This window comes from Cherax quadricarinatus, chromosome 57, assembly GCF_038502225.1.
Source record: "Cherax quadricarinatus isolate ZL_2023a chromosome 57, ASM3850222v1, whole genome shotgun sequence".
NCBI lineage: Eukaryota > Metazoa > Arthropoda > Malacostraca > Decapoda > Parastacidae > Cherax > Cherax quadricarinatus.
This window is the reverse complement of record NC_091348.1, coordinates 10158625-10181289: the sequence shown is the minus strand read 5'-3', so window position 1 is coordinate 10181289 and position 22665 is coordinate 10158625. Positions and strand designations below refer to the sequence as shown.

Sequence of the window (22665 nt, the reverse complement as noted above, 5' to 3'; positions counted from 1 at the left end):
ATTGGAAACACTGTTGACTGCATGTTGGAGAGAAACTGTAATGAGGTGACAGTCAGCGCCTGCACAGGCAATAGCGAAGTCATCAACATAGAGTGATGACCAAATATTTGATGGAAGACTAGAGGCCAAATCATTAATAGCAAGGAGAAAAAGTGTTGTGCTCAGAACACATCCCTGGGGGACACCTTCAGCTTGGGTAAAGTCCGGGGAGAGCACATTATTAACCCGAGCACGGAAATGCCTGTCAGTTAAAAAGTTCTTAAGGAAGGATGGTAGATTGCCTCGAAGGCCTAAGGAGTGGGCTTGGGCTAAAATATTATACCTCCAAGTTGTGTCATATGCCTTCTCAAGGTCAAAAAATATGGCAATAACTGAGTGGTTATTCGCAAAGGCATTACGAACATACGTATCCAAGCGTAGTAAGGGGTCTATGGTAGAACGTCCCTTACGAAAGCCATACTGATGAGTGGAGAGACTGTTGTGTGTCTCTAAATACCACACTAAACGTCTATTTACTAGGCGTTCCATTACTTTGCAAACTGCACTGGTAAGAGCAATGGGACGATAGTGGGAGGTTTCATGTCCCGTAGTGCCTGGTTTGCAGAAAGGGAGAACAATGGCGGACTTCCACAGCTGTGGAAGAACTCCTTGTGACCAAATAAGATTGTAAAGGCGTAATAGGACTTCAAGGGCTGACTGATGCAAATGTTGTAGCATACGAATATGAATGTCGTCGGGCCCAGCTGCCGATGATCGACAAGCTGAGAGTGTTGCCTCCAGTTCTTGAAGTGTAAAAGGCACATTAAACTGTTCTTCTCTGAGAGAAGAAAAGTCCAAGGGTGCTAACTCTCTGGCAGACTTTGAGGAAAGAAATGAGGGGCATAGATGGAGTCCCTGAGAAATACGGACCAGATGATTGCCAATTTCATTGGCAGCATCTAGTGGGTTTGCTATAACAACACCGGCAACCCGCAGAACAGGAGCCGGGTCAGGAGAATATTTACCACTCAGTTTTCGTACTTTTTTCCAGACTGCACTCATAGAGGAAGCAGAGGTGATGGTGGAGACATAATCTCGCCAGCAAGTGCGTTTAGCATCACGGATGACACGGCGAGCGATCGCACGCTTCTGTTTAAAATCAAGGAGTCGCTCTGTGGTTCTATTGTACCGGTACCTGCCCCATGCAGCGAGTTTAAAACGTACTGCACGAGCACAAGCAGGAGACCACCAAGGCACGCATTTCTGAGAATGCCTGCCCGAAGTTTGGGGTATAGAATGAGAAGCTGCGGTGAAAACGGAGGACAAGAAGAGGTGTAAAAGCTCATCGATGGAGGACGAAGAAGGAACCTCTTTAAAAACAGTTAGGTGTGAGTAAAGGTTCCAATTTGCCCGATTAAATTGCCAGCGTGGGGTGCGAAGAGGTGGCGAATATGAAGGGGAAGTAAGAATGATTGGGAAATGATCACTGTCATGTAAGTCCGGGAGAACAGACCAAGTGAAGGCTAATGCGGCGGAGGAAGAGCAGACTGAGAGATCGATGCAAGAGAGAGTATGAGTCCGAGGATCAAAATGGGTGTGAGTACCCGTATTTAAAACATGGAGGGGGTGGGTGGCAAGAAAAGCCTCTAACTGAATTCCACGGGAATCACAGTGAGACCCCCCCCCAGAGGAAATTGTGGGCATTAAAATCACCAAGTAACAGAATCGGTGGCGGTAATGACGAAACAAGGAAGGCAAAATCCGGAATAGATAATGCCCGAGAAGGAGAGAGATATAAAGAACAGAGCGCATACCACCTATGTAAGTGGATACGGGCTGCTGTGTAATGCAGCGAAGTATGAACAAATAGCTGATGGTACGGAACATCAGTGGGTAGAAGAAGGGCACTTTCATTAAAGGCCCCATCAGGAAAAGGATCTGAAGAATACAATAAATTATAGCCTGAGATGTGAGAAATAACAGCAGAGTGTAATTTTGGTTCCTGTAAGCAAACACCAACAGGGGCAAACTGGGAGAGTAACATCTGAAGCTCACCCCGATTACTCCTGAGGCCGCGTATATTCCACTGTAAATAGGCCATGATTGGCAATGATAAAGATACTTGAAATCCGCAGGTAAGGGTTCCTACGGACTAGAGGGGTTAGAAAAGTCCACATGCGGAGGCAGTGGAAAACGTTCAAGCAGCGAAGGAACGGTGCGCTGTGAAGAAAGGAGTTGCGCAGATGGAGCAGAGGAGAGAGAAAAAGCGGAAGGTGGATCAGTGTCCATTGATGGTTTGGTCTCTGCAATATATTCAGAGATTGCTTCAAGTGTTTCGGAATTCAGAGATGTCGTATGGGAGACAATATTGGGAATGGTAGGGGGAGGATGAGTAAAGATTGGAACTGTACCAAGGTAGGGGGGGGCGAAAGGGTGGAGGAAACTGGAGAAGCGTGGCAGGGGACAGAAGAGGCAGGAACCTGGGAGGTGGCAGAAGAGGAAGAAACTTGGGAGGGAACAGGGGAGGAAGGTACAGTACGAGAAGGAGGGTGAACCTCTACACTTGTAACTGAGCCAGTGAGAGGGGAAGAACCAGGGACAGAGACAGGGAGGATAAAATGAGGAGGTGGAAGATGGGTAGGAGGTGTTAACGGACCTTTTTTTGACTTTTGAGAAGTAGAGGGACGATTGGGAGGAGGTGTCGTACGAGGTCTCGTCGATACTGAGGCTTGTGAGAGAGAACTCGAAGAAGCGAGATTAGACTGAGGCGTTGAAGTAGGGACGTCTGAGCCGAGGACAGCAAAAGGATTAGATACAGGAGTGACTATGGGAGAGGTAACCACAGAGGTGGGTGTAGAAGATGGGATACCAGAAGTGGGGGGACGTTTTGAAACACGGGAATAAGAAACACGTGGGAGTCTCCCTTGGAGGCGGAGATGAGAAACTGCCATGGCATAAGGGAGACCTTCCGTCTCTTTGAGGTAACGGATTTCCCGCTCGTTTAAATAGACTTGACAACGGCGAGAGTACGAAGGGTGAGCCTCATGACAGTTAAGGCAAGAGGGAGATCGATTGCAAGACGTATTAGAATGGTCATCGGCACCACAGACTGGGCATTCGAGGATAGATCTGCAATATTTCGCTGGATGGCTAAATCGCCAGCAATTTCTACACTGTTGTGGTGTAGGGATCACCTTTCGAACTTGTAACCGATGTCCTGCTAAATAAACTGAGGATGGGAGTTGTCAGCTGTCAAAAGTTAAACGAGCCACATTGCTAGGGTATCGTCTCCGCCCACGGGCAGGAAGAACGTAAGTGTCTACCTTGAGGATTGGGAGATCTTGGAGTTCCAGCTGTTCAAGAATGTCAGTGCCACATGTCTGGAAATTTTGTTGAACTATGGTATGGGGCAGAATGACGGTACCACTACAAGAATTGAGGGAATGATGTTTTTCAAGAGTGACAGGAACAGTATCGATATGGGAAAGACGAGAGAGCTCATGAGCCTGGATAGCATTCTGTACGGTAATGATGCGCGTACTGCTCTTAAGAGCATGAAAAGAAATATCTTTACCAACATGGCGTAGGAGTGCCTTGCCAATACTATGGTCAGAAAGATAGGCAGTAGAGGAAGTTGGTCATAAAGTGAAGAATTTAGTCCATTGTTCAGTCTGAAACTGAGCGTGGAAAGGTAGTGAAGGACGTGTCGATCGTTTCTGAGAAGAACGAGAAGGTGGAGAAGTATCATCAGCAGGTAATTGTCGTTGGCGTTTAGGCGTGGGACCAGAGTTGGTCCGACGTGGAACGGGTCGGCGATTTGAAAATTGCCGCACCGTAGAGGGAGAGGCCGGAAGCATAGTCAGAGGAGAGCGAAGGTCCGATAAATCGAAGGAGTCAGTCGAGGCCTCAGTACCTGAAGTGGGTGAGGAGACAGCACCGGCAATAGGTACAGAGGCATGAGGAATGTCTGAAGAGTGGTCCAAAGACGAGGCGGGGTCAGACCGGGGTGCGGTATCAAGAAGGGGCCCGGGGGTACCAGGTTCATGGACTAGGGCTGCCATGGTTAGGTTACTTCTTTCTTTTTGTTTTTAAGAAAAAAAAAAGAAAGAAGAAAAGAAAATAAAAATAAAAAAAAGAATAAAAAAAGGGGGGACCGGGGAGGGATAGTTCCTAGGAGGAATGAAAGGGCCAGAAATCTCCCTCCGTGCCCAAGAGGACCTCAGCACCGCAAGTAGCGCAGATGCAGCATGGAACCCGTGCCATACCCTACCCATCATGCTAGTAAACTAACAATCCGGGATAGCAACCTCACATCTGCCGAGCTACCTCGGTGGACAAAAGAGAGGGCGGCCGGATATCCGCCACAAAGCATACCTCCTTCGGCCACCACCCCCGGAATCCGAAAGGTGGCTTCCAGAGATACACTCGTCGCCCGAAAGACACCCAAAGCTACTCCGGGATACCGGAGAGGGATTGGGACATCCCCAGGCGATCCAGATTCCACAGCAAACTACGACACCGCTAAGAACCTCAACAGAATGGGATGGACCCCGGTATCCTTTCCCCTACCTAAGAACTAGCGCGCTTGTGGGAGAAATCCCAAAGGACAAAAAGAGGAAGGGCAAAAGGGAGGGGTGGGGAGGAGGAGGAGGAAAGGAAAAAGGGGAGGATGGGGAGGATGGGATAGGGGAGGGGAGATTGGGGGGTAATTAGGTTCGGTCTGAGGAAGAAGACCAATAGGTCTAATTCCTCAGACCAAGAGCCTCTTCACCACGCCAAGGAGCCCCCCTTGAAGAGGATATAAAATGGGAATTGACAGTTATTTTTTTGCTGATGATACTGTGCTTATGGGAGATGCAGATAGATTTATGAAGGATGAGGTCTTTCCTGGATATTAATTTCAATTCATAAACTTATGGAGAAAAGCACTGATTTCCTGAAGGCATCTGAGTGAGAGGAGTACCAAAAAAAAAAAAAAAAAGTGAAAATGTGATATCTTGTAGTAGGCTTTTGTATTTATTTTTGTCAAGATATTCAATGACATCTAAGAATTCAAGGTCATTTGGGCTTTGTTCTACTGTAAACTTAAGTGCTGTATGAGTTATTTGTGCCCAGTTGTGGAATGTTTTAGCTGCCTTAGTGCCTCCTTGTATCAAGAGAAAAATGCTGATACATCTTTCATAGTTTCATGATTGGTATATATAGCACTATTTTTTTCTCAAAGCAGCAATGCACAAAAACTTCAGTGACTGCCACACTTTTTTTTTCTTTTTTTTTTTTTGCCTGTAAGTTTTGTCATTAAATTAAGCAAAAAAAAAAAAAAAACTTTCATTATGTGCTGTAGAGCATCTTTTATTAGTTCTGGGAAGGCCAGTTTTTGTTGATTAAGGTCTGGCATTATATGCCTCACAGCCTACATAGTAGAACAGGGTATAGTCACAGTTTTGTTTTTCTTTGTAATGCAGTGGTACCTCGAGTTTCGAACAGCTCCCAACTCGAACAATTATGTAAGTTTATTTTTGTAAGTGCTTTTGTATGTGTATTTTTGGGGGTCTGAAATGAACTAATCTAATTTATGTTATTCTTATTGGAACAAATTGTTTGGTATCAGCACTCGAACAGCCTTCTGGAGCGATTTCAGTTCATAACTCGAGGTATCACTGCATTTCATTAGATCTGCAAGTCACTTTTTCTTCCCTGAACTGGGTTCTGAACTCTGGCCTTCTGGAATGGGCAGTAAGGGGTCTTCCTGTCTTTTTAAACTTACTACTTGGTGTTCCTATGTGAATGGGAGGCATTTGAAGACACCCTCTTTGGTTATTACAATGTATGATGGGCCAAGCTCCTTCAATTGAAACTTCCAAAGGTGCCAGATGTGCTGTCTGGGGGTTCTTGATCCAGCTCAACTTGAGGCCTTCTGCCGATGTTGGAAGTCCATCTTGATTGTTTGTGAGTACATTCTGGACACTCAGAGGTATTGGTGTCTAAGAGGCTCTGTCCATTACATTACATGCATCACCATCTCTGACAATAACCAAGTGTAAATTATCTACAATTTTCACATTTTGAGGGTAATCAGGTCATCACTTATCAGTATTCAGTCCATGGGCTATGCCCCCAAGGAAACAAAAGGGTTTAGTCTCACAGAGATTTTTCAAACAGAAGAGGCACCATGGGAGCATACAGCAGACTCATAAGACTTATCTCTGTAAAGCACATTTTCCTTGTATTTTTTTTTTTAACAAGTCGGCCGTCTCCCACCGAGGCAGGGTGACCCACAAAGACAGAAAATCCCCAAAAAGAAAATACTTTCATCATAATTCAATACTTTCACCTCACTCACACATAATCACTGTTTTTGCAGAGGTGCCCAGAATACAACAGTTTAGAAGCATATATGTATAAAGATACACAACATATCCCTCCAAACCGCCAATATCCCGAACCCCTCCTTCAGAGTGCAGGCATTGTACTTCCCATTTCCAGGACTCAAGTCCGGTTATATAAAAATAACCGATTTCCCTGAATCCCTTCACTAAATATTACCCTGCTCACACTCCAACAGCTCGTCAGGTCCCAAATACGATTCGTCTCCATTCACTCCTATCGAACACACTCGCGCATGCTTACTGGAAGTCCAAGCCTTTCGCCCACAAAACCTTTACCCTCTCCCTCCAACATTTTCGAGGACGACCCCTACCCCACCTTCCTTCTCCTACAGATTTGTACACTCTCCATGTCATTCTACTTTGATCCATTCTCTCTAAATGACCAAACCACCCCAACAACCCCTCTTCAGCCCTCTGACTAATACTTTTATTAACTCCACACCTTCTCCTAATTTCCATGCTCCGAATTTTCTGCATAACATTTACACTACACATTGCCCTTAGACAGGACATCTCCACTGCCTCCAACCACCTCCTCGCTGCAGGTTAAGAAAGCCTAGGGAACGAATGGATTTGTCAGATAAAAACAGAGTAGGGGAGTTAGGAGATGGGGAGCTGAAGGTATTGGGTAGATGACAGGAATATTTTGAGGAACTTTTAAATGTCGATGAACAAAGGGAAGATATAACATCTTTTAGGAATGAAGAGCAGGACGTGAGTGTGGGGGAGGTGCGTGAGGCATTATGAAAAATGAAAGGGGGTAAAGCAGATGGAATGGACGGGATCATGACAGAAATGTTAAAAGCAGGGAAGGGGGGGGGATAGTGTGTTAGAGTGGTTGGTATTTTGTTTAATAAATGTATGAGAGGGGAAAGTACCTAGGGATTGGCAGTGTGTGTGTATAGTTTCTTTATATGAAGGGAAGGGGGACAAAACAGATTGTAAAAATTATAGGAAAATAAGTTTACTGAGTATACCAGGTAAAGTGTATGGTAGGGTTATAAGTGAAAGAATTATAGGTAAGACAGAGAGCAGGATTGCAGATGAGTAAGGAGGCTTTAGAATGGGTAGGGGATGTGTAGGTGTTTACACTGAAGCATATATGTGAACAGTATTTAGATAAAGGTAGGGAAGTTTTCACTGAATTTAAGGATTTACAAAAGGCATATGATAGAATGGATAGGGGAGCAATGTGGCAGATGTTGCAAGTATATGGAGTAAGCAGTAAGTTACTAAATGCTGTAGAGTGTTTATGAGGATAGTGAGGCTCAAGTTAGGGTGTACAGGAGAGATGGAGACTACTTCCCAGTAAAAGTAGGTCTTAGACAGGGATGTGTAATGTCACCATGGTTGTTTAATATATTTATAGATGGGGTTGTAAAAGAAGTAAATGCTAGGGTTTTGGGGAGAAGGATGTGATTAAATTTATGGGAATCAAATACAAAATGCAAATTGACACAGTTACTTTTTGCTGAAGATACTGTGCTTTTGGGAGACTAAAAAAAAAGTTGCAAAGGTTAGTGGATGAGTTTGGATGTGTAAAGGTAGAAAGTTGAAAGTGAACATAGATAAGAGTAAGGTGATGAGGGTATCAAACGATTTAAATAAGGAAAAATTGGATATCACATTGGAGAGAGGGAGTATGGAAGAAGTGAATGTTTTCAAATATTTGGGAGTTGACTTGTCAGCAGATGAGTTTATGAAAGATGAGGTTAACCACAGAACTGTTGAAGGAAAAAAAGAGAGTGGTGCATTGAGGTATCTGTGGAGACAAAAAAATGTTATCCATGGAGGCAAAGAAGGAAATGTATGAGAGTATAGTGGTGCCAATACTCTTAAATGGGTGTGAAGCATGGGTTGTAAATGCTGCAGTGAGGAGGCAGCTAGAGACAGTGGAGATGTCCTGTCTAAGGGCAATGTGTGGTGTAAATATTATGCAGAGAATTCGTAGTGTGGAAATTAGGAGGTGGTGTGGAGTTACTAAAAGTATTAGTCAGAGGGCTGAAGAGGGGTTGTTGAGATGGTTTGGTCATTTAGAGAGAATGGAACTAAGTAGAATGACTTGGAGAGCATATAAATCTGTAGGGAAAGGATGGCGGGGTAGGGGATGTCATCAAAAAGGTTAGAGGGAAGGGGTAAATGAGGTTTTGTGGGTGAGGGGCTTGGACTTCCAACAAGCATACGTGAGCGTGTTAGATAGGAGTGAATGGAGACAAATGAACTGTTGGAGTGTGAGCAGGGTAATATTTTGTGAAGGGATTCTGGGAAACCGGTTAGCTGGACTTGAGTCCTGGAAATGGGAAGTACAATGCCTGCACTTTAAAGGAGGGGTTTGGGATATTGGCAGTTTGGAGGGATATCTGAACTGTCATATCTTGGTACCTCTGTAAAGACAGTGATTATGTATGAGTGATGGTGAGTGTTGAATGATGATGAAAGTTTTTTTTTTCTTTTTGGGTCACCCTGCCTCAGTGGGAAATGGTTGACATGTTAAAAAAAAAATAAATAAATAATGCATTCGCATAATCTCTTCTTTTTATGCCAAACAATGACTGTCACTGGGTTTGTGGGCTTCTTCTATGTGGCCTCTTGATAACCCTGCATTTTTTTTTTTAAAGCTGCACTTTCCACCTCAAGGACTCAAGTCTTGTTAAATGGTTTTCCTGAATCCCTTCACAAAATGTTACCTTGCTCACACTCCAAGAGCTCATCAAATCCTAAAAACCATTTGTCTCCACTCACTCCTAACATGCTCACAAAAGACAAACTCAGGATACTACAAAGCACAGGAAGAGTAACAAAAAAACAGTATTACATTGAATAAGAAATTTTTAGTTTAAAAACAAAATATTCTCATGGGAAAAATGTCACTAGGAAGGTTCCACATAAAATAATGCTTGCCTCCATGTCTATAATTCGCACACAGTAAATGACACATCAGATAATAAAAACTATCCAAATAGGTCTGCAGATGATGCAAAATCCTGAGCACAAGAAGTGAAAATTACCAGGAATACCTACAAGAACACTAGGATAAATTGAGCAAATAGAGAATTGAAAGGATTACGGATTTTAATGGAAACAAATGCCCTGTACAGTAATGGAAATGGGAGGAAAAATTAACAGGCTAAATAAGGAAAACAGATTGTGATAAAATATGTATTGAACGTGCCAGATAGAGAGGGTCATTTAGCAGTAAATTATAGACAAAAGTGTGCAACAGGAAAATCACATAAATACAATCTTGAGAAATTCAGGTTACATAGCAAACTTCTAAATGGCATTCAGATAAGCTGTACAGCAAAATAATGAATGAGCTGTTCAACACACGTTTGGCCAAAATAATGGAATATGCAGTGGCAGTGTGGTGGAAATACCTCAATCCAAATGCAGATAAAATAGAAACAAAAGCAAGCTATAAAGTGGTTCTCAGTCTTTAAAGAATACAAGTTATAAAAAAAATGCTATAATAAAATAGAATATAATGAAATAGATAAAGATGCCTTAGCACCATCAATATCCAACAATTTCAGCTGAGAAAAAGTGATGCCAATAGGATACAAGAAAGTTGTTTCACAAATAGAATGTCAAAATACTGGAATTAAACAGTGAAGACAGGACATCAAGCATAGTTCTTACTGAACTACAGAAATGAAAATGCACATGACTGAACAGTAAAGCAAGCGCTTGGGGGACAAAGGCATAAACATCCCTGAATAATAAGGACCTTAGAGTGACCATAGTCCCTAGTATATCACCTTTGGCACATATCAACTAAATAACCACTGTAGCAAACACAAGAAGGCATTCATGACCTTGTACATGGCATATGTCAAACCTAACTCAGAGTATGCAGCACAAGTACGAAACCCACATTTGATAAAGACTGTAAAGCTGGAAAAAATGAAAAGGTTTGTAATATGAATAGTCTGGGAGCTTAGAGGCATGAGCTATGAGGAGAAGCTAGAGGAGTTAAAACCTGACATCATCAGAAGACAAAAGGACTAAAGGTAACATGATTAAGGTGTACAAAATACCAAGAGGAATTAACAGGTAGGTGGGGAGTCACAGGGATGTTACAAAATACTCCTTTAGCTTTAGGGCAATCAACAAATAGAATGACCCAGACAGCAAAGTGGTAGAAGTAGGATCTATACATAGTATTAAGCATAGGTATGATAGGGCTCATGCAGCCAGGAGCATACACAGCAGTGGGTAGCAGAGAGGCAGGGCCAGAAGCAAATGTGATGATACTCATGATTGGACATCATGATCATCATAGCTTTGCTCCTACAAACAGGCACTCTTACCCACACATGAAAGCAAAAGATCCCAAGCCTTAAAATTTCTGCACTTAAAAGTTTGAAAATATTTTATGTTTTTTATTCCCACTGTACTCTTTCATTTATCTCATACATAATGTTTGCATGGATTTTTTTATTTTAATACACCGGCCATTTCATACCGAGATTGGGTGACTCAATCTTCCATGATTTTTCCCCTGCCTCAGCAGTCACACCCTGTCTCTTTCGTTCCCTGCTCTCTGCACATACCTTCTCTACCTTCTCCTCCATTTGTTTTTTACAATGCTCACTTAACGTTTTTTCCCACACTTGTTCCATCTTGCACGTAAGCCCTGCTGCCATCAGTTTTCTCAAAATTTCTGCACTTAGAAGCTTGAAGATATTTTATGTTCTTTATTCCCATTGTACTCTTTCATTTATCTCATACATAATGTTTGCATGGATTTTTTTTTATTTTTAATACACTGGCCATTTCACACGTGAGGTTGGGTGACTCAAAAGAGGAAAACATATTCATCAACATTTACTCAACCACTGCCTTGCCAGACGTACAGGAGGGCCCCACTTACACAGCAGATTAGGTCCTGGGCTACTGCTGTCAAGCAAAAATTGCTGTGAAGTGAATCATAGCTTTTTTTGCACTTTCAAATGTTTATAAAAGCCTGATAACATATTTACACCATCATATATTAGTGAGCAGTATAGCTAGGCCTAAAAAATGCATATACATGACACATTAGTAGTAGGTTGGTAGACAGCAACCACCCAGGGAAGTACTACCGTCCTGCCAGATGACTGTGAAACAAAAACCTGTAACTGTTTTGCATGATGGTAGGATTGCTGGTTTCTTTTTCTGTCTCATAAACACGCTAAGATAACAGGGATATCTTGCTACTCCTACTTACACTTTGGTCACACTTCACAGACACGCACATGCATATATATATATACATACATCTAGGTTTTTCTCCTTTTTCTAAATAGCTCTTGTTCTTTTTTATTTCTTCTATTGTCCATGGGGAGGTGGAAAAGAATCTTTCCTCCGTAAGCCATGCGTGTCGTATGAGGCGACTAAAATGCCGGGAGCAATGGGCTAGTAACCCCTTCTCCTGTATACAATTACTAAAAAAGAGAAGAAGAAAAACTTTATAAAACTGGGTTGCTTAAATGTGCGTGGATGTAGTGCGGATGACAAGAAACAGATGATTGCTGATGTTATGAATGAAAAGAAGTTGGATGTCCTGGCCCTAAGCGAAACAAAGCTGAAGGGGGTAGGAGAGTTTCAGTGGGGGGAAATAAATGGGATTAAATCTGGAGTATCTGAGAGAGTTAGAGCAAAGGAAGGGGTAGCAGTAATGTTAAATGATCAGTTATGGAAGGAGAAAAGAGAATATGAATGTGTAAATTCAAGAATTATGTGGATTAAAGTAAAGGTTGGATGCGAGAAGTGGGTCATAATAAGCGTGTATGCACCTGGAGAAGAGAGGAATGCAGAGGAGAGAGAGAGATTTTGGGAGATGTTAAGTGAATGTATAGGAGCCTTTGAACCAAGTGAGAGAGTAATTGTGGTAGGGGACTTGAATGCTAAAGTAGGAGAAACTTTTAGAGAGGGTGTGGTAGGTAAGTTTGGGGTGCCAGGTGTAAATGATAATGGGAGCCCTTTGATTGAACTTTGTATAGAAAGGGGTTTAGTTATAGGTAATACATATTTTAAGAAAAAGAGGATAAATAAGTATACACGATATGATGTAGGGCGAAATGACAGTAGTTTGTTGGATTATGTATTGGTAGATAAAAGACTGTTGAGTAGACTTCAGGATGTACATGTTTATAGAGGGGCCACAGATATATCAGATCACTTTCTAGTTGTAGCTACACTGAGAGTAAAAGGTAGATGGGATACAAGGAGAATAGAAGCATCAGGGAAGAGAGAGGTGAAGGTTTATAAACTAAAAGAGGAGGCAGTTAGGGTAAGATATAAACAGCTATTGGAGGATAGATGGGCTAATGAGAGCATAGGCAATGGGGTCGAAGAGGTATGGGGTAGGTTTAAAAATGTAGTGTTAGAGTGTTCAGCAGAAGTTTGTGGTTACAGGAAAGTGGGTGCAGGAGGGAAGAGGAGCGATTGGTGGAATGATGATGTAAAGAGAGTAGTAAGGGAGAAAAAGTTAGCATATGAGAAGTTTTTACAAAGTAGAAGTGATGCAAGGAGGGAAGAGTATATGGAGAAAAAGAGAGAAGTTAAGAGAGTGGTGAAGCAATGTAAAAAGAGAGCAAATGAGAGAGTGGGTGAGATGTTATCAACAAATTTTGTTGAAAATAAGAAAAAGTTTTGGAGTGAGATTAACAAGTTAAGAAAGCCTAGAGAACAAATGGATTTGTCAGTTAAAAATAGGAGAGGAGAGTTATTAAATGGAGAGTTAGAGGTATTGGGAAGATGGAGGGAATATTTTGAGGAATTGTTAAATGTTGATGAAGATAGGGAAGCTGTGATTTCGTGTATAGGGCAAGAAGGAATAACATCTTGTAGGAGTGAGGAAGAGCCAGTTGTGAGTGTGGGGGAAGTTCGTGAGGCAGTAGGTAAAATGAAAGGGGGTAAGGCAGCTGGGATTGATGGGATAAAGATAGAAATGTTAAAAGCAGGTGGGGATATAGTTTTGGAGTGGTTGGTGCAATTATTTAATAAATGTATGGAAGAGGGTAAGGTACCTAGGGATTGGCAGAGAGCATGCATAGTTCCTTTGTATAAAGGCAAAGGGGATAAAAGAGAGTGCAAAAATTATAGGGGGATAAGTCTGTTGAGTGTACCTGGTAAAGTGTATGGTAGAGTTATAATTGAAAGAATTAAGAGTAAGACGGAGAATAGGATAGTAGATGAACAAGGAGGCTTTAGGAAAGGTAGGGGGTGTGTGGACCAGGTGTTTACAGTGAAACATATAAGTGAACAGTATTTAGATAAGGCTAAAGAGGTCTTTGTGGCATTTATGGATTTGGAAAAGGCGTATGACAGGGTGGATAGGGGGGCAATGTGGCAGATGTTGCAAGTGTATGGTGTAGGAGGTAGGTTACTGAAAGCAGTGAAGAGTTTTTACGAGGATAGTGAGGCTCAAGTTAGAGTATGTAGGAAAGAGGGAATTTTTTTTCCCAGTAAAAGTAGGCCTTAGACAAGGAGGTGTGATGTCACCGTGGTTGTTTAATATATTTATAGATGGGGTTGTAAGAGAAGTAAATGCGAGGGTCTTGGCAAGAGGCGTGGAGTTAAAAGATAAAGAATCACACACAAAGTGGGAGTTGTCACAGCTGCTCTTCGCTGATGACACTGTGCTCTTGGGAGATTCTGAAGAGAAGTTGCAGAGATTGGTGGATGAATTTGGTAGGGTGTGCAAAAGAAGAAAATTAAAGGTGAATACAGGAAAGAGTAAGGTTATGAGGATAACAAAAAGATTAGGTGATGAAAGATTGAATATCAGATTGGAGGGAGAGAGTATGGAGGAGGTGAACGTATTCAGATATTTGGGAGTGGACGTGTCAGCGGATGGGTCTATGAAAGATGAGGTGAATCATAGAATTGATGAGGGAAAAAGAGTGAGTGGTGCACTTAGGAGTCTGTGGAGACAAAGAACTTTGTCCTTGGAGGCAAAGAGGGGAATGTATGAGAGTATAGTTTTACCAACGCTCTTATATGGGTGTGAAGCGTGGGTGATGAATGTTGCAGCGAGGAGAAGGCTGGAGGCAGTGGAGATGTCATGTCTGAGGGCAATGTGTGGTGTGAATATAATGCAGAGAATTCATAGTTTGGAAGTTAGGAGGAGGTGCGGGATTACCAAAACTGTTGTCCAGAGGGCTGAGGAAGGGTTGTTGAGGTGGTTCGGACATGTAGAGAGAATGGAGCGAAACAGAATGACTTCAAGAGTGTATCAGTCTGTAGTGGAAGGAAGGCGGGGTAGGGGTCGGCCTAGGAAGGGTTGGAGGGAGGGGGTAAAGGAGGTTTTGTGTGCGAGGGGCTTGGACTTCCAGCAGGCATGCATGAGCGTGTTTGATAGGACTGAATGGAGACAAATGGTTTTTAATACTTGACGTGCTGTTGGAGTGTGAGCAAAGTAACATTTATGAAGGGATTCAGGGAAACCGGCAGGCCGGACTTGAGTCCTGGAGATGGGAAGTACAGTGCCTGCACTCTGAAGGAGGGGTGTTAATGTTGCAGTTTAAAAACTGTAGTGTAAAGCACCCTTCTGGCAAGACAGTGATGGAGTGAATGATGGTGAAAGTTTTTCTTTTTCGGGCCACCCTGCCTTGGTGGAAATCGGCCAGTGTGATAATAAAAAAAAAAAATAAAAATTATTTACCTTAAAATATTTTCATCCTTACCTTATACTGAGTGGTAAATATATTTATTGTAGGAAGTCTGAATAAATGAAGAATGGGTATAACTGAAAACTGCTGTGTTAGCAAAATGCTGTCAAGTGGAGCCTGCCTGTATACTAACAGATGACCCTCCAAATTGCAACATCCCCACCCCTTCCTTCAGAGTGGAGGCACTGTACCTTCACCTCCAAGACTCAAGTCCAGCTAATTGGTTTCTTGAATCCCTTTGTAAATGTTATCCAGTTCACATTCCAACATCACATCAAATCACAAAAAACACTTACTTCCGCTCACTCTTATCTAACACATTCGCACAATCCTGTTGGATTCAAAGCCTCTAGCACTCAAAACCTCCTACCCCCACCTCTCTCCAACCTTTCATAGGACAACCTCTCTCTTTCTTCCCTTCTCTCCAATCCAGATTTATTATATGCCCTCCTAGTCATCCTGTTTTCCTCCTCCCTCTCTAATTGTCCAAAATGCAACAACCACCCCTCCTCAGTCCTCTGAATAATAATTATGGTCAAACCACACTACCTCTTTATCTCCAAACTCTGAATTCTCTGCATAATATTCACACCACACATTGCCCTCAAACACGACACCATCACCGCCTCCAGCCTCCTCCTCACTGAAACATTTAAAACCTATGCTTCCTACCCACACAACAATGTTGGTACCACTATACTACTCTGGTACATCCCCCTTTTTGCCTTTATGGATAAAGTGCTTTGTCTTCGCAGATGGCTCAATGCACCACTCACTTGTTTCCCTTCGTCAATTTTATTGGTCACCTCATCTCTTTAGAGAACCATCCACCGATAAGTCAACTCCCAAATGTCTCAGCACATCTTAGTTTCTCCATATTCCCTCTCTCCAATCTGATATCCAGCCTTTCATTATCTAGATATTTTGATACTCTCATCACCTTGCTCTTTCCTGTGCTCACTTTTGATTTCCTAGTTTTACATACCCTCTCTAATTTGTTTTCCAATCTTTGCTACTTCTCTTCAGAATCTCTCAAAAAACTGCATGGAATATACAGGATTTATTTTGTTTCAACCAATCATCACTGCTAATTTAAAAATGATCTAATTCCCACATATTTGAACCAATCATCACCACTAATTTAAAATGATCTAATACCCACATATTCTTTGACAGTAATATAAGCAAAAAGCAGCTGGTTGATGTACACTATATAACAACTACCATATATATAAAAATAAAAAATTCTCAGGAAATTTCTGAATTGTGATAGTTGTCTTTGATGCACTGCATGGATATAACCAATAATTTATTTGTGCAAAAAATACAGATTACAATGAATAAATAATGCAAGTCAATATATCATTCACAAAACTATCAAGTACAATAGATGGAAAAAATGCATATCCCAGAGTTACATATTGACCAAGTAATCTGTGCATTCCAAATTTCCCTCAACTTTAACTTATTCCATTCTTTTATGTGAGAAGAATTTTTCTCAGTAGTACTTTATTTTCAACATCTACGATTTAGTTACTGTAATGCTTAATACACATGATGATACGAATTTATATATATATAAATAGTATAGTACTGTATAAGAAAGGCTAATTACTATACCTCAATTTCCCCATATACTGCAAGTGCTATGTGATCAACTAAAGAAAACTACTTCTACTACTTTTGAAGGGAATTAAGCCAAATTTAATTAGTATATAGAGCAGAATATTTACTACAATATGCTTATATAATGCATCCTTATTTTATATTATACACCTCTTATCATAAAAAATCAGCTTCATTAATCCACAAGGAATGCGTGACTAAAGTGTTGATGCATTTGGCAATCCACCAATTTCATATACTGTACTGTATACTTGATTAGATGATAAAATTTGAAAATGACCAAAAACATTGCAGAGCCAAGAGCTAAGTTGTGAGAAAAAGGCCCCTCCCTATTAGGATGGTATGAAGAGAATGAGCAAAAATTTCAGGGCACAAATTTATGAAATGTTATGTATAAAAACCAGCTTGATAATTACAGCAGCAAAGCCTATTCACAACTTTTGCACAAGACTCAGCAATACAAACCCCAAAATACATTAGCAGAGAGAGCCAGAATCCAAGCTAAGCAGGACACAATTACCAAAAAAACCTGGATCCCCAGCTGGAGTTTACCTTCATAATATTTATATTTTTTGAGGAAGTCTCTTTAAACTAGGTCATCAAGGTGCTGAAAAAAGAATTTATAAACTGGCTTAAAGCTTGTTATAAACTTTGAATACTTGCAAACTATGATTTTTAAATGAGGAGAAATTAAAAGAGCAAGAGTGTACATAACTTGTGGTAACTTTGCTTTTATCTTTTCTTTAAGCCAAGGAAGTACTGATTAACACAGTCAGGGTATACATAAACTCGTCCACACAAACAATATCCTATCATTACAGTAGCTGGGCAACACACACACACACACACACACACACACACACACACACCTGATAAAAAAGTTGATATATTCAATAAATATTCTAACAAATTTTCCTGTCTAAACTCTCACCTTACTGCTTTTTTAGAATCCCAAAACAAACTTCTCACCTTCTAAGTAACAAGAATACTAAAAAGGATACTCCGTGGTCTTCATCATTGACCCAAACAATGAGAAACCTTTCCATGCTCTTCATATTATTACTGCTATCATGAGTGTAAGTTAATCTAGTAACAGTGATAGGATTCACATACCAAGCAATTTGGCATTTCATCATGTTGATCACAGATGGTATTCACTGTTGCAAGGAATAAGGTAGTCCAAATCTTATTTAAATTATTGTATAATAAGTATAAAAATAGTGACACTATTTATAAATTTTGAAAATGTATAATGCAGATTTAGATGAGGAAAGGACAAACAAAATAGACAAAGTAAAAAAAAAAAAAAAAACGAACATCAATACATGTGTGAAGCAGAAAGGTATTTCAGCATAATGAACAAAATGCTGAATATATTAAAAAAAAAAAACTACACGGTACTCTACAGATATACTGCACAAGCACAGGTGTGTTAATTATTAACATGCTGGTGAATATGGCAGTGTACATGAAACTTAAGCATGCAATTAGCCAATTAATTATGATTAAGAAATTCACTGATATACTGTAATACATAATGACAACAAAAACAGTAAATAACAACTGCTGTATGGGTGGGAACTGAACTCACAGCAAGTGAATCGTAAAACTCCAGGCCAGCGCGTAAGCAATCGTGTCATTACGATTTTGTGAGTCAAGACAGAAATTTGTTTCTGGCTTGCAATTCTAAATGAATTAGAATCCTGCTAGAGCACTGTCTCCACAGTGGTAAGATAAAACTCTCTACCAATGAAGCTAAGTAACATGCTAATACCATTACACAGTACAATGGAGCCTCCGTTTTCATCATTAATTCGTTCCAGAAAGTTTGACGAAAACTGAAGCAATATTTTCCCTAAGAAATAATGTAAATCCAATTAATCCGTTTCAGACATCGAAAAGTACGTATTAACAAAAAATACATTTTATAGAGAATAACTCTAGTTTTACATACAGAAAACAACGAGAAATAAATATAAAAGACGAATGAAATGGATAAATGAACATTTAATATCACTTTTACCTTTACTGAAGACTTGTTGGCACAAGGAAGATGCGAGGAGGGGAGGGAGGAGAGGTTTTTGGTTGGAAGGGGAATCCTTCTCCACAAGGACTTTAGGTATCAAGTCCCTATCCGGGGTTACTTCCCTTCTTTGTCTTTTACTGGCACTGGACCCCTGTTGCACAAAAAAGTCTGTCCAGAGAGATCTGTTTCTGGCATCCCTAAGATTTGCCTAAAATGGGATAAGGCATTGTCATTGAATATGTTGCAGGCACGACTTGCAACAGCTTTGTTAGGGTGATATTTCTCCACAAAACTTTGCTACAAGTTCTTTCTTAAATTCTATCATGTTTCTCACCTTCTTTATCAAAGGCCTGACACTTGGAACTTTCTTTGGCCCCATGATGGCTTATTTAGCAGTCGCACTCAATAAACAAGCACAAAAAACAATGGATTATAACAAAATGTTTCAGATGAACATGCAGGGTAATGCTCACTTGATGAGAAACAAAGCCAGACTGACTCAGAATGCGTGGGATGCTTTGTGTGTGTGGGCAGGTGGACACGTTTGGTATGGCGGACCAACAAAAACCTAGGTGATGAACAACAACTGGACAAAATTTTGACGAAAAAAGTCGTCGAAAACCAAATTCGATGAAAACTAGGGCAAACAAAAACTGAGGTTCCACTGTACTTATATATGTCAAACTTGTGTCATTCAGAACAAGTAGACAAAGTAAAATCCATTGCCTGTTAATCATAAGACAAAAACCACTTCACCAAAAATGCACATTTAGGAGGGGATCATTATGGTGATTAGGCTTTTCCTCAATATAAAACAAGCAGTAAACCTGTAGGCACTTATGACTACAATATTAACCCTTTCAGTGGCTAACATGTAGAACTACGTCACTGAGGTCAGGGGCCCCTTACGCAGTTTTATGTCAAAAGCTCAGCTCACTCAGATAAGCTGTGAGTGGTAAATTTTGGTCTAGATATGAGAGAAAAATCCTGCCCTACCCACTGCATGATGGGAAAAGCAAAATTTTGACCATGTTTTTGGTTTAAAATATAGTGACTGATATGTTTTCTAGAATGGGTTTTATGGTTTTATTGGCTGTTTCTTGGTAACCTTTGATAGAATGGAAGCTGTATTACTGAAAGAGATGATTTTGGTTGGTTTCAGGACTGAAAGTAGCTTGAAAGTATGTTGAAAGGAGCAGCAGCATTCAATTTTTGCCAATTTTCCTGAGGATGGGTAAAGTCTCCTACACCCCCTGGCCCATTTTATGGATTTTTTAATAGACCTAATCCAATTACTGGGATGCCATAAACCACAACCAGTGATTCCTGCTTACATTTTATTATCTTGGAAGTAGAGTAGTAAATCTTGCATTTTTGAGTGATTATGAATTCAATATGGGAGGCAAGTGTAATATAAGAGAGACCTGGAGACATGATAAATGAACAGAGGATATGTTTTAGAGCCAGGAGTGTCTATTTTGAATTATTTATAAATTGGTATTTCTTTAAATGTGTAAAACTGGCCATATTACTGAGTTCTATGCACTTTATAGGGTAGTTCTAATACTATTTGAATGGGTGGTTTCTTGTGCTCAATCAATAGAACAGAAGGCAAATTAGTGAAATACCTAAGAATTTGCTTAAACAGAGGAATGGAATTGACTTAAATTAGGACTTAGTCAGTGAAATCACCAATGCATAAATTGCATCCAGGCCACTAACTTTGCACCTGTGTAATTCTGTAAGCTTTCTATCAAAATTTGTTTCATTACCTTTAGGGAAAAAACTACCATTTTGAAAGATTTTTTTTTTTTTTAAACAGTGGACACTAGGAACAATATTAATTTCAGGGGTCTGGACAGTGAAAAGATTAATGCATGAAATGCAATAATTAATAAATTAAAGATTTCAGAAATCCTTCACTAGATTTTTTTTTTTACCATGCCAGCCTTCACTAGATATACTGGGCAAAGTGAAACAGGAAAAAATCATATTCATTCTGGTTGAGCACATGCTATGGATGGATATAAGAGAATGCATGGGTCTTCGGGGAAAAGCCAAGAGGGTCATTGAGCTGGTTATGAGATAAATGATTACCAAAAAATCTACAAGATAAATTCACAGCAGAGTCTATTTTAGTAACACAAAAACAGAGCCTTCAAACACTGGGGCTTAAAGAGAACAATCCATTAACTAACAAGTCTTACCCTGGGCTGAGAATAGTCCTGGTAGAGGTCATCTTGTTCTCTCTCTTGGGATTTGGGGCTATCTTCTCCATGCTTAAAAGTGCCATTATCTAATGTGAATCCATCCTCTTCCCGAGGCCGTGTTCCATAACTCCGTGGCTGGGGGATGAAGGAATAACTGGATTCAACACCAGTGGGGGCATCTCGAAGGACAGGAGGCACAAATTTACATGCCACTTCTGTTGTTGAAATTTCTTCTTCGGGTCCATCATCACTGACTGATATATCACCATTTGATTGACCATCACCAAATTTCTAAAAAAAAAAAAAAAAAAAATTAATATAAACCTCTGAGCTATGGGAAATAACTTAATTATTAATTCAAACATTTGAACTATGGTTAAAATTCATGGAAATAATTATTCATTATTTATGCACACACATGGCATATATTATTTTAAATCAGCATATATTTATGCAAAAACATCGCATATATAATTTTAAATCAGGAACTATCAGAACAAAGGTAGGCTAGAGAGTACAGGAAATGAAGTGGTGGTCAAAGAGAAATGGGGTAAATTTAAGAATGCATTACTAGAATGCAAAACCGAAGTTTGAGAGTATGAGGGAAGAGGAATAACTGGCAGAATGAGATAAAGAGGGTAATAAGGGAGAAAAAGTTACCACATGAGAGGTCGTCGCAATGTAAAAATGATACACGACAGCAGAGTACAAGAAAAAAAGAAGTATTTAAAAAGTGCAAAAGCAGAGCCAATCAGAGAATGGGTAAGTCTTTATCATATTAAGACAGATGTTAAAAGTAGGTGGGAATACAGTACTGGAGTGGTTGGCATATTTAATATATGTATGAAAAAATAAAAAGTACCTGAGGATTGGCAGAGAGTGTGCATAGGGAATAAAAACAAAATATAAAGGAAGTTGAAAGTGAACACAGATAAGAGTAACATGATGAGGGTATCAAACAAATTAGGCTAGGAAAAATTGGATATCAGAGTGGAGGGAATATGGAAGAAGTGAATGTGTTCAGATATTTGGGAGTGGACATGTCAACAGATGGGTACTTGAAGGACAAAATAAACAACAGAACTGATGAAGGAAAAAAAAAAAAGGGAGGTGGTGCATAGAGGTATCTGTGAAGACAAAGAATGTTGTCCATGGAGGCAAAAGAGGGAATGTATGAGATTATAGTAATACCGACACTCCGGCTTTGAAGCATGGGTTATAAATGCTGATGTGAGGAGGAGGCTGGAAGCAGTGGAGATTCTGTGTATAAGGGCAACGTGTGGCCTAAATATTATGCAGAGAATTCTATTTTTTTATTATCATCACACTGGCCGATTCCCACCAAGGCAGGGTGGCCCGAAAAAGAAAAACTTTCACCATCATTCACTCAATCACTGTCTTGCCAGAAGGGTGCTTTACACTACAGTTTTTAAACTGCAACATTAACACCCCTCCTTCAGAGTGCAGGCACTGTACTTCCCATCTCCAGGACTCAAGTCCGGCCTGCCGGTTTCCCTGAACCCCTTCATAAATGTTACTTTGCTCACACTCCAACAGCACGTCAAGTATTAAAAACCATTCGTCTCCATTCACTCCTATCAAACACGCTCACGCACGCCTGCTGGAAGTCCAAGCCCCTCGCACACAAAACCTCCTTTACCCCCTCCCTCCAACCTTTCCTAGGCCGACCCCTACCCCGCCTTCCTTCTACTACAGACTGATACACTCTTGAAGTCACACTGTTTCGCTCCATTCTCTCTACATGTCCGAACCACCTC

At 40.5% G+C, this 22665-nt stretch overlaps 1 protein-coding gene across 5 annotated transcripts in view; it reads right to left on the bottom strand.

Annotated features, from left to right (window-relative positions):
• The window catches only part of Tmem63 (transmembrane protein 63), a 249443-nt gene that overhangs the window by 26063 nt on the left and 200715 nt on the right, over positions 1-22665 (bottom strand). For 3 of the 5 annotated variants that reach the window (XM_070097342.1, XM_070097339.1, XM_070097340.1), the window contains one exon: positions 20885-21178. In XM_070097342.1, the coding sequence (XP_069953443.1) occupies positions 20885-21178 (294 nt within the window). Of the gene's footprint in view, positions 1-5746; positions 6004-17203; positions 17259-20884; positions 21179-22665 lie in introns of all 5 variants that reach the window. The other 2 variants (XR_011393591.1, XM_070097341.1) reach the window with 2 other exon arrangements.